At 37.1% G+C, this 12,243-nt stretch overlaps 2 protein-coding genes across 3 annotated transcripts; both read right to left on the bottom strand.

The window, feature by feature from the left end:
• Positions 1–2,733: 2,733 nt before the first annotated feature.
• On the bottom strand, positions 2,734–4,871 carry LOC141843755 (uncharacterized). 2 transcript variants are annotated; one of them, XM_074731788.1, is made up of 3 exons: positions 4,674–4,871; positions 4,024–4,284; positions 2,734–3,173 (listed from the first exon to the last, which is right to left on the bottom strand). In XM_074731788.1, exons 1-3 carry the CDS (start codon positions 4,837–4,839, stop codon positions 2,938–2,940), a joined length of 663 nt encoding a protein of 220 aa, XP_074587889.1. In that variant the 5' UTR covers positions 4,840–4,871; the 3' UTR covers positions 2,734–2,937. The 2 variants fall into 2 exon arrangements, with proteins under 2 accessions (XP_074587889.1, XP_074587891.1); XM_074731790.1 differs by lacking the exon at positions 4,674–4,871 and having other exon boundaries at positions 4,024–4,470.
• Positions 4,872–7,246: 2,375 nt separating this feature from the next.
• On the bottom strand, positions 7,247–7,963 carry LOC141843863 (putative membrane-associated kinase regulator 3). Its single transcript, XM_074731880.1, has one exon. It carries the CDS (start codon positions 7,961–7,963, stop codon positions 7,247–7,249), a length of 717 nt encoding a protein of 238 aa, XP_074587981.1.
• Positions 7,964–12,243: the final 4,280 nt, after the last annotated feature.

Here is a 12,243-nt window from a genome sequence, read left to right as displayed (position 1 = left end):
TCATCTATTCATACGATCTTTCCGATGGTGCTCCTCGCCTTGGAGTCCACAAAGTTTACAAACTTTTTTGTTGGGACCGATGGCATCGGTAGAAGGGTGAATTGTGATTCAAAACTCTCATCATTCGTTAATTGTTGTGCTAGTCTATTAGTTATACGCAATGGAAAATATCACAAAATAAGAACTAGAGACAAATCGATTTAACATGGTTTCAAAATCTTTTGTTTCTACTCTATGGTCTGTCGTCTTAGTGATAATCTACTAACTTTCTCCTTGTTTGATACTTTTGGAGACGTAGAAATTTTTTACAATTTTTTTTTTTACAAACAAGCACAACTAAATACAATAGAGAAAATAAGATATAAAGTAAATAATAATTTATTTAAATATCTTACTTTGATCGTTTTGTAATTACTTTGTATTGCCTTTGGAGGTCTGGAAATGCAACAGTATTATCCTCCAAAATATTTAAAAATCAATATCGAAATCCTTCTTTATATTCTTCTATAATAATCATTGTGTCAGGATTGATCGTCACCTAATAGTTGATTGCTTGTCACTATGAGTCAATTGTTCTATTGATTTCTATCGTTGTACCTGCACAACAATTCTTACCTACTCAACTTTGTTTTATAATAGTCGATTGTTATATTTATCAATTGATTATTGTTGCATCAGTCAAGTTTCCAGGTGGATTCAGAAATTTTTTATTTGTTGTAACAGTGATATCAGTCAATTATTATTGTGCATCAATTAATTAATATCCATTAATCGAATTGTTCAATTAAGTTTCTGCTACAACGTTATTAGTTAATTGATCAAATTCATCAATCAACTAATCATATAACAAACCCTTTTAAATCTCTTTAAATCCTAACTTCGGGGGTTTAAGGGTCGTCAATTGATTGCTATTCTTTAACAATCGATTGATACTTCTATTTCGGTCTTATCAAGGATGAATTTTTGTCTTATCTAGTATTCGATTAAACTCAATCTATTAAAATTTTTTTAATCTAACATTCGGTTAATTTTAACCTATTAAAATTTTTCGTTCATTCAATTAATTTTAATCTGTTAGGAATTCATTGTTATCTAGTATTCGATTAACTTTGACCTGATGAGATTTTATCGTTGTTTAACATTTGATTAACCTTAATCTGTTAGGACTTCATCACTTTTTAGTATTCAATCAATCTTTGATATGTTATGATTTCACCACTGTTAAATATTCAGTCTATCTTAACCTATTTGAATTTTCTTATGCCAAGTATTTGATCTTACATAATCATTGGATTTTATGTTTAATGCCAAGTGTCTAGGCTTTTATAGTCCATTTGGACTTTCTCTTGACTTCCTATTGGATTTTCAATAGTCAAGTGTTCAATTTTTTATGAGTCATGACTCACTTAGACTTCATCTCTTATGTCAATTTTTTATTGGACTTCCAACCGTTAAGTATCTGAATAACTGTGATTTATTTGGATTTCTGTTTTTATTAATTCGTCATTGGATTTTTGATTATCAAATGTCTAATTAATCGTGATGTATTTGAATTTCTCCATTGTTAAATTTTCGATTCAATCTTGATTTAATTTTTCGCTTAACTATCCATATCCAAATCAATGTTGATCAAATTAACTCGAGGTTAATTACATCATAGAGTTCTCCATTGTCAAATATCTTATTAACTTTGGTCTATTTGATTTTATATTCAACCATCCATGTTCAAATCATTCTTAGTCCAATTGCATCAACAATCTTCCTTTTCAACAAACTCTCATTGCTTTCATCAACTAATATAAATTCAACTCAAGCTAACCAATACTTCTAATAACCCTATTTTGCTCTGTTAAAATTAATTTTTTTTCTTTTTGACTTTAAATTCATTGGATAAAGATAATATTCACTAGGTAATTATAATTTTTTAACTACTAAAATATAGATTCAATCCTATTCACATAATGTTTATATTGTAATAACTACGAAGTCATAACTGTTACAATATGTATGATAGTTACAATTTTATTACAGCATGTATAGTAATTATGGTTTCATAGCTACTATAATACATTCGACAAATTCAGAAATTAAATGGGAGATTTAGGCAGAGAATAACAATATTGAACAATACTATTCCTGTCTAAGATTGTCACAAGATGAGCCATCGGATAGTTGACTTATGTGATAACAAAGTTTTTAAAATACCAAGGATAGATGACCCTTTTGGAGAGTCCTAAAATTTGAGAGAGAAATAGAGTTAAAATGGAGACTAAGGATGCCTAAGTCAGCCATTTCAACGTTCAAAAAATGATAATTCCAGTAGCCACATCTCTGGGGGTGGCCGGTCCGGTCCCACGAAAGTTTCCCACCGACTACCAGGGTAAATCGGGAAGCGCATATGGTGGCCAATCCAGATGCCCAGCATCCTTTGATTGCGTTTCCCATTTGGAGGAAAATTCCTACGCCGTAGTTGGGGATCGAACCGCGGGTCCCAGAGTTACAACCCGGATGTCCTACCGTTGCATCATTGCCCCGGGGACAGCCATTTCAACGTTCAAATTAGTAGAAGAGTGTGGATGTAAGTATCAGTATGCACATATCTTTGCATGTGAGAGCAGATTCTTTTTATTTAGTGCAATAGAAATGGGATGTCATGTCAAAATTCTAATCAATATTTCTAGTAACCCTATTTTGCTATGCTAAAATTAAGATTTTTTTCTTTTCGACAATGAATTCACTGGATAAAGATAATATTGCAATATTAGAAATACACATTAAGAGGGAAAACCTCCGGTAAACAACCAACCAAGAGTTACAACAGTTACTGAAAGTTGAAAAAACTGACGGAGTTTCACAGAACGAACAGTCTTCATGTTATTCATCAAACTATGAAGTAGAGAGGTAGGTAATTCATCTTGTAGCTCCGAGCACGCGAGATCACTTCCATTTCTTGAACTTGCCTCCCCCAAACATGCCATGCTTCCCGTGCTTGTGCTTTCCAAACTTGCCGTGTTTCATTTTGCCGTGGTGCTTGAACTTACCATGGTGACCATGCATTGGGGCTGCATAGCCCCCATGACCACTGTGATGAGAACCCATATGGTGCACTCCATAGGCAGCAGCTGCTGCCGCAGCTCCACCGGCTAACATTGCCCCCATGTGAGGTCCGTGCCCTGTCGACAACGTGAACCGACAATGGAAGTTGTAATGTGGCTTGAGAAAAATAAGCTTCATAGTCACACACAAATTCTTGGAGTTCCAAAGTAAACAAGGAAGATGTTGGACTGGAAAGATGTTTTTCGTAGCTATTGTATTGGTATCTATTCTTACAATTACACTTGCAAAGCTCTTATCTGAATCCGAATTCAAATCCTTTCAATTACAAAGTGAAGGTTCATAACAAGTGGTAATAGTGTGCATAAGTTAGATGACCAAAAGAAAGACCTGTCTAACTTGTAAGGAGGATAATGGTGGTTTAGACTCTCCTTCAAGGATTCAAGTTTGAGAATTGCAAGGTAGCTTGTGAAAGTATTCAAATCAACTATTCAATCATGAGTTTGAACAAGCGAAGAACAACAAAGTCAATGTATCGAAACACCTCATTTGACACTCTAGTTAAACATGTAGTTGACCATTCACCTCAAGCCAATTATCATAGTGCTATGAGAAACAAACTGAAGGTTCATAACAAATGGTAATAGTATGCATAAGTTAGATGATCACATAAGTCGGATGCGTGTTCGTTACGCGAAAAGAAAGACCTGTCTAACTTGTAGGGAGGATAATGGTGGTTTAGACTCTCCTTCAAGGATTCAAGTTTTGAGAATTGCAAGGTAGCTTGTGAAAGTATTCAAATCTCCTATTCAATCATGAGTTTGAACAAGTGAAGAACAAGAAGTTAATGTATCGAAACACCTCATTCGACACTCTAGTTAAACATGTAGTTGACCATTCACCTCAAGCCAATTATCATAGTGCTATGAGAAAGAACCTCTACTGCCAAAGTTCGCTTAACATACATACCTTGATGTGGTGGTGCAGATGAACCAGGGTATCCCGCCGGCGGGTATGCGGCCGGAGGATAACCTTGCGGAGGATAACCTTGTGGAGGATATCCATATGCCCCTGGTGGTGGCGGGTATGCTCCGGGCGGGTATGCCCCAGGCGGGGGAGGGTATCCGGCCGGAGGGTATCCTGCCGGAGGATATCCAGAGTGCCCATATCCATGCCCATGTAGTCCTTTGTCACTTTCTTTATCATGCTTGTCCTTTCCACCTCCCATTTCTTCGCCGCCGTAAATCATTAGATGAAAGAAATCAGATACTTCCTAAACAACTTTCTATCTGTTCTAATAGAGATCTAGATCCATGATCGTTCATAAAATGATTGAAACAAACAAAAGATGGAACTGAAAGGCGCACGCCCAAGATCTGATGATAACACAAACATAGAACTCTGTAGGAATCACAAATATCAAGTATCAAAACGATGATGGATCTGCTTGGTTCACTCATCTACTAACGATCTTTATAGATCGAACAAGAAAGCAGAACCATGATCGTCTCAGGTACAGTATGCGAAAATGTAAAGGGAAAAAATAGTCAAATAGATGAAATCAATGATCCAAAGTAAACCAAAAGAAAAGAAAAGAAGAGACGAAGAAGAAGCAGAACCTTCGTGCGAGAGACGAAACGCTCCAGATCCGGTTGCCATATTCAAGTAGACTTTAGAGATCGAACAAGAAAGCAGAACCATGATCGTCTCCGGAAAAGTAAAGCGAAAATCTAAAGGAAAAAAAAAAGTCGAACAATGCAAGATGAAATCGATGGATCGATCCATTCATCCAGAGTAAACCAAACGAAAAGAAGAAGAGAAGAAGAACCTTCGTGCGAGAGGAAACCTCCAGATCCAACTGCCATTGTTGAAGCTTCTTCCTCTTGTATTTATAACGATAAGTTTTAGGAAAATTTCATTTCACCCTCCGATGTTATCATATTCTTGTTTTTGTAGAAGTACATAAATGGGGAAAAGTCAGAAGGGTGTTTTTTTTCCCTTCGAATCATTAAAGTCAAAAGAACGTGTGTATAATTATTCAATTGTCTTCAAGTACTGTTTAATATTATTATCTTTCATCTAAATTTTTTTATTTAAATTCTAATTAAATCGGTTCTGTGCATTGTAACAATTACAAAATTGTAGTTGCTACAATACATAATTTTAAAATATTCACATTGTAACAGTTACAGTTTCATAGCTATTATAACGCATAACATATTCAAAAATATTTACGTTATAATAGTTACAATTTCATAATTGTTATATCGGTTGTAGCAATTACGATTTCGTAACTGCATGATGTAGATTTAATCTTGCATATTTATTATTCACGTTGTAGCAGATACGAAATCATAACTGTTACGTAAATTCAATTTGCTCACCTAGTATTTATATTGTAGTACTTACAAAATTATAACTATTATAATGCGTCTTATCGATTCATAATTTAGACAGAAGATAATAATACTAAATAATATTTAAGGACAGTTAAGTAATTATACATAATTAATATTTAAGGACAGTTAAGTAATTATACATGACTGAGTAGTGTGATAGGAAAAATCTTTGATGATTTGGAGAGAAAAAAAAAAAAGACCATTCATTAATTTTGTCCTACATAAATTAACAATTTCAATAAATAAGGAAACGGAAAGGATTTAAAATTTTGATTGGGTTTGTGATGCTTTGGAACTTGATAGCATTTTGAGAAATACCTAAAATTTAGGTGTAAAATAAAAGAATTTGACATTTGACCACGTGTACGCGTTAAACGACATGGAAACGCGGATAGATAGGACATAAATATAATTTAATGCTGTGGCCACGAGGATACGCTGCAAGGAAGCAACCACGGATTATTTCTTTTCGGCCATTCAAATCAAAATGACACCTTATTATTATTTTTGTCAAAACATATTTTAATATTGTTATAATAGTTATAATTGTAACGGTTAAAATAATTTTAATTAAATTTAAATAATTTTAGCTAGTTAAAAAAATTTATTATGACACATTGTTATAAGTTTCAGTTGTAGTAGTTTTGGATATAACTGGTATAATAATATTAAAATAATTTTGAATAAATTGAAGTAATTTTGATAATTTAATAATAATAATAATTTGATATAAAAGGATCCTATAACGTGTTGATTACATATTATAGTTGTTATAATAATATTAGAATAATAATATTTTAAAGATAAAAAATATATTTGATTTTTTTTTTAAAAAAAAAGATGACCTTATGATAATGAGAGACACTTTTTTTTATCCTATTAATTTCTCACCTTAGAAGTTTCAAATTTTAATAAATAAATAAAATTTTTATATAATTTTAAAATAAAATAATAATTTTTTTTCCAATTTGCTCCTACTTAAATATAATTTTAAAGTCCCACAAACTAATTTTTTTAATAATATATAATTTAACTCTAAAGGGATTTAATATCTAAGTTTTCTTTAAAAATTATCCAACATCAAAAGTTTCTCTATTCAAAAAGCTCGATAGGAGCTCTAAATTGTGATAATTAAGGATATTAGATGATGATTGAGTTAGCCTCCGAATAGTTGAGTTGGTTACGAAGTATTAATAGCCTACGCGAATATTATCGATCGAGCACTAAGTAGACGAGTTAGAAGTTTATATAAACTACTAGTAGTTGAGCTAAAGTTTTTCTATATACACTGGATCTAATTCGTTTACCACTAGACCAAACAACTATCGATAAATCGAAGTTGAGCTTCTGATTTACCAAATAAAAGGATAAGTGCTAGATATCAAAGTGAGTCATTGAAAGCCGATATGAGTTAGCCTCCGAACAAAGTATTAGTAGCCTACACGAGTAGTTATCGATCGAGCACTAAGTAGACGAGTTAAAGTCTAAAGTTCCTCTATGTGGACCGGATCTAATTCGTTTAACACTAGACCAAACAACTATTCGGTAAATCAAACTTGAGCATTTGGATTGATTAGATCTCAATAAACAACAGAAGAGAGCTTGTGTTGCATGATCATGTAAATTTTAAATGGAACGAATATTTTAAAAGGGATTTCTGAGTGTGCATAAGTTGTGCCCGATTAGTAAAATAAGGTGAAGATGATCTACAACATGTGGATTTTTGGATCCATCGCAAAGTTCACCAAATGCTACAAATATAAACAAACAGAACACCAAATCGTCGGCATCGATCATTTTGTGGTGTTGTTGCAAGGCCTTGGTCTCTCCTGAAGCTCACAAGCAATGGCCATGGAGCGCATTCTTGCGTTGGACTGTTGTCGAGACTCTTTGCAGTAGGCAACGGCCCCGAGGATCGAATTCTCCTTCTCCGAGCTTGTGCTGTTGCTCCTCTTCAGCACGATCTGAGAGCTCGAGAAGGACGAGGACGAGGACGAGGACGTGGAAGAGGAGGAGGAAGAGCCAATTGTGGCCCCGGAAAAGGACCTCCTGCAGGCCAACTCCTCCTCTTTCACTGTCTTGTGGGGGTCTCTAGTGAACCAGGCCTTGAGATAGGACTGAGAGGCCTTGAGCTTCAGTTTCAATTTTTCAGAAAAGGCATTCTTTTTGCGGCTGCCATTTCGGTTTGAGAAGGTAGTCGAAGCCGTCAGGACCAGGCTTTCGAGATGGCTCGAGCCATCGAGGATGTTTTCAATCATGCGAAGCCGCGGGGAGAGGAGCAAGGGGAGGAGTTTGCCCTTGTAGAAGAGCTCATCAGCAGGGGAGCAGAAGGGGTCCCTCTCTGCGCCTTTGTAGCACATTTTGAATTCAAACTCTTTGAGGCGTGGCGAGGGCGCGACATCGGCGGAGCTCAAGTCCATATTGATGTACTTTTCATCATCGTCGTCGTCGTTATGATCAACCAAGAGATGATCACAGGGAAGGAGTGCCACAGCCATGGCCATGAGCATCACTTTAGAAGTGCAAAAGTGGCCAAATGAGAAAGAATTATAGAGGAGGAGCCTCTCAGCCATTTTTGAAATAATCTCATAGAGAATGTGTATTTATACGCTCGCCCCGAACGCCCCACACAAAGAATCATTTAAGATCTGATGGATAAATCTGGCTACTTTGCGCAGAGCCACCAGCTTTACAAAAGCTCTAGACAGGCAACTTTGCAACTTTTTGAATCGATCCGAACTCAGATACAAGAAAGTGCGTGTGACAGTACCAGCAAAGTGTCACAAGACTGATCACTGTTTTTTTCTTCATCTTCGTCCTGTCATCCTTCCCCTGTCTTTGGGTATATTCTCAGAGAAGTGGTCTTTAAAATATTCTTTCATATTGAAATTCTTTTTCTGTAAAAAGTGAAATCTATCATCCCAACAACTTCACACGATTGGCTCCACATTCATACTGAGATTCTTAATCGTTCTCTTCTCACCTTTGATGGTACAATTGAGCCTTTTTACAGTCAAGGGCGGGGAGGGAAGGAGGGAGAGAGCTCCTCGGAGCAGCCACAAACTGCAGAGTGGATGATGAATGTTACATGAATGAGGAAGGAAAGGCATGTGGGATTCACTGACACAGGCCAATCTAATGGACCACTCTACCTTTGATCCAAGGCCTCCTTATCACTTAAGGAAGCTACGATAAGATAAACTGCCACAATTTAAATCTAGACATATTATAATTAAAGAGTTTTAAAAAAATTATAATGTTAGACCGACTCATATGAGTTTTCCGATTTATCCTAATAATCGATAGAAAATTTTCATGTGATCAAACTAGTACAGATGGTTCTTGCAAGAGCATTTCGTCTACGCCGTTTCAGAAAAATATTATATTATATTTAAATCTACTAAACCATTATTCTTTCGATCTATGAAGCCATGTCAATGACCCTCACCAGCATGCTGTAATAGTAAAGCAGTAAGAGGATGAAAATTTGAATCTCATACAGAGTGAATATGCTAACGGTTGATTTTTTAAATATGTATAAATTATATTTCAGATTTATTCGATAAATAAAAATAATAATCTATGTTCACGATTAATTGATTAAAATCCAAACACCTGAATTATGTATATATAAAAAACAGTCCCCGAGGGTAATGGTGTCGCGGTAGGACATCCAGATTATCATCTAGACATCTACGATTCGATCATCAGTTACGTTGTATTTGTAAGAATTTTCCTCCAAACGAGGAGCACAATCAAAAGATGATGGACATTAAAAAAGTGCACTTCTCAATTTATTTTAGTGGCCGATGGAAAACTTCCGTGGGATCGAACCGATCACCCCAAGGTATCATGCATATATAAAAATACTACCACGATAGGTAGTTGAGTTGGGGCACTTGTCAACAGCGTAGTCCTCTGAGAAGATGTGCTGCAAGCATGAATCAAGCGAGGGGCGATGTGCCCTGACGCACGTCGCCTCTCACTTGATTTGTGCTTGTGGCACATTTAACCTTTCTCAATTTATCTTCTTACATATAATTATAGAATTGATCGTGTAAGGCCTTACTAAAGTGTTTGGCTGGCAACGTGGCCAATACCGTCTTCGTCACATCAAGCCATATTCGAGCTAGGCACACCTGGAGATCGAGATGGCCTGACTTGATTCAGGCTGGGTTTGGCCCGGATTTGGCCATTTCTTCTTCATGTAGAAAATTGCTAATGGATCATCTTGTCCAGCCAGAAATAACAAGTTCGTATCAGTTCTTTCCTACCCTTGCCATGAACTTCTACTCCGACGACCACAACCATCTCTGACGGCCACCCACCTTCGACCTCATCGTCAACACCCACAAGTAGGTCACAATCAACGTTTCCTCGCCAGCGCCGGTGATCCATGAGGTCACCTAGAAATAGGATTTTGGGAGAATTAAGAACATGATCACTTTACTCTGTTCTTCATCCCCTAGCTTCTGTAATTTACACTGATTTCCATCTCATAACATTATTAATTTGTTTAACCGCCGGCGATCGCCGTCGACCGTCAGCCCGCTACCTCGACCTTGGCGCCGCAGAAGAGGAGGCTGTGGAAGACAGAGTGCAGCGCCGACTTCGTCTTCTTCTTCTTCAACGTCTTGCTCTCGCTGCCGGCGTCGACGGTCCTGGCAGCCGCGGCGGAGAAGATTGGGAAGACGGCGGCGCCGTCTTTGAGTTTCCGCATGCACCGCCGCGTCCGCTGCTGCATCGTCTCCTTCTTGGTGAACGTGTAGCTCCGGAGGAAGAGCTGCCGGCAGGAGTAGCCGTCGACCACCACCGCCGGAGCACGTGCCTCGACGCTGGAGAAGCTGTCGACGCGGCGGCTTTGCACGGCGGCCACGGACTTGGCAAAGGCCGCATCAGATTCCGGCCACTTGTAGAGGACCTTGAAGCTGGCCCTCACCGGCGACTTCGCATCGACGCAGCAGCGGGAGGACCGGCAGGCTGAGCTCATGGCTAGTTTGGTGCCAAGTAGAAGAAGGGTTCGTGCAACAGCTAGAGATGGTTATAAAAAGGAAGAAGAGTGGCTTCTTATGCTAACAACCTTCGTCTCTTTATGCCATATATAATTGATTAGATAAAATAATAATAATAATAATAATAATAATAATAATAATAATAGTGATGTGGCTTAATTAAAAATCATCTTGAGCTAAGTTGATTTATGTAATTCAAATATTCAAGCTTTCCCTTGAAACATAACTTAGATCTACTTATTTTATTTGTTATCCGTCATTCAACCACCTCACACAGTCAATTTCGCAATCATTTATGAAAAGATAAATCAAAAAGATCCTAACAACGGTCTATATTTATTATCCATCACCTCAATCATCTCACACAATCAGCCTCACAATCATTTATGAAAAAATAAATCAAAAAATTATAATTAACTACTACAGATGATATTTGTTCTTTTAAGTACTTTACTATCACATGCCTAGAGACATCTTGAGCTAAGTTTTAGCATAATATTGATTGTGACCTTGAAAAAAAAAATAAAATTCTTTCACTTTCTTTCATCTAACCTAGTGCTTTATTTTTATCTTCTTATGAGGACCGCTTTTTATCTATTTTTAGGCAGCCCAAAATCAAGGTCTAGCCGCAACTCGCGGTCACAATTTGGCAATGACTCACGGTCGTGGTTTGGCCTAGCCGCAGTCTAACCCTGGTTCACAGCCGCATTCTGATTGTGATTCACGATTGCAATCTGATTGTGACTCCGGCCATGGCTTGGCCACAACTTGACCGCAAGTCGAAGCATCCTTCGAGGTAAACCGAGCATAAGTAAACGCATCCAGCCTCCCTTCTCGACTCTCCGAGCAAGTAATCTAAACCTCATACAGACCAAGACTCGAACAGGTTGTTTTCCCCCTAACTCCATGGAGTTCCTACTCAAAGATGATGAGATGGTTCAGTTTTGTTCTCAAGTGGCCCTGGAAGAGTAGCCATCTACGGGCCTTGCTGATTACGCCACTGGACTGCAATCTACAAGCAGCCGTAGTCTACACTGCAAGTTTACTACCTTAAAGACAAACATGGCAAGTAAAGAAAGTGACCAAGAGTGTCTGCATTCACTACTCTAAAACCTTTCATGGTTTGTCCTTCTCTCAATATAAACTTTGTTTACTCAAGTGGTTCATGAAAACACAAGGAAAAGAAGTGAAAACTTCGCATCAGTAACGAAAGTAGGAGCTAACCGGTGAGGCGAGCCGAGCGGCTCACTGCATGAGAATGTAAGAATTTCAATAAGCAAATTTTCATGAAAAATGAATTGTCTACGATCGAAATTCTCAGTTATGTTCTGACTATCCACTGCTAAAATCAAACCTGCATCTCCAAAAGCTTCAGAGGTTGCATTATGCTACATTATTGAGCTGAAAAATAACTTACACGCCATAGTGAATCAGATAAACATATGGAATAGTAGATCTCTAATAGACAAATAGTTTTCGAGGTAGTCACTGATAAGCTTTACTAGAAAGGATCACAAAAAATTCACACATACCTGAATCGAAGAAACTGTCTGAGTCACCAAAGAAAGATTGTTTCCGGACAGTCATATGAATATTTGATCTGACCTGCATTTCCAAAAACTTCAGAGGAATCCTTTTCAGCTTTACAATATTTCTCAACTTTAACATTCAGATGAAAAAGAACTTAAACACCAGAATGAATCAGATACCATATTAAATAGGAGATCCACAAATGCTCAAATCAAAGAAACTCACTTTTGTAATTGCTTCAGACAAAT

Source organism: Curcuma longa, chromosome 13 (assembly GCF_044706935.1).
Source record: "Curcuma longa cultivar G26 ecotype Majalengka, Jawa Barat chromosome 13, ITB_CL_G26_1.1, whole genome shotgun sequence".
NCBI classification, from domain to species: domain Eukaryota; kingdom Viridiplantae; phylum Streptophyta; class Magnoliopsida; order Zingiberales; family Zingiberaceae; genus Curcuma; species Curcuma longa.
The sequence above is the reverse complement of the archived record's forward strand: the minus strand, read 5'-3'. Positions and strand labels throughout refer to the sequence as shown.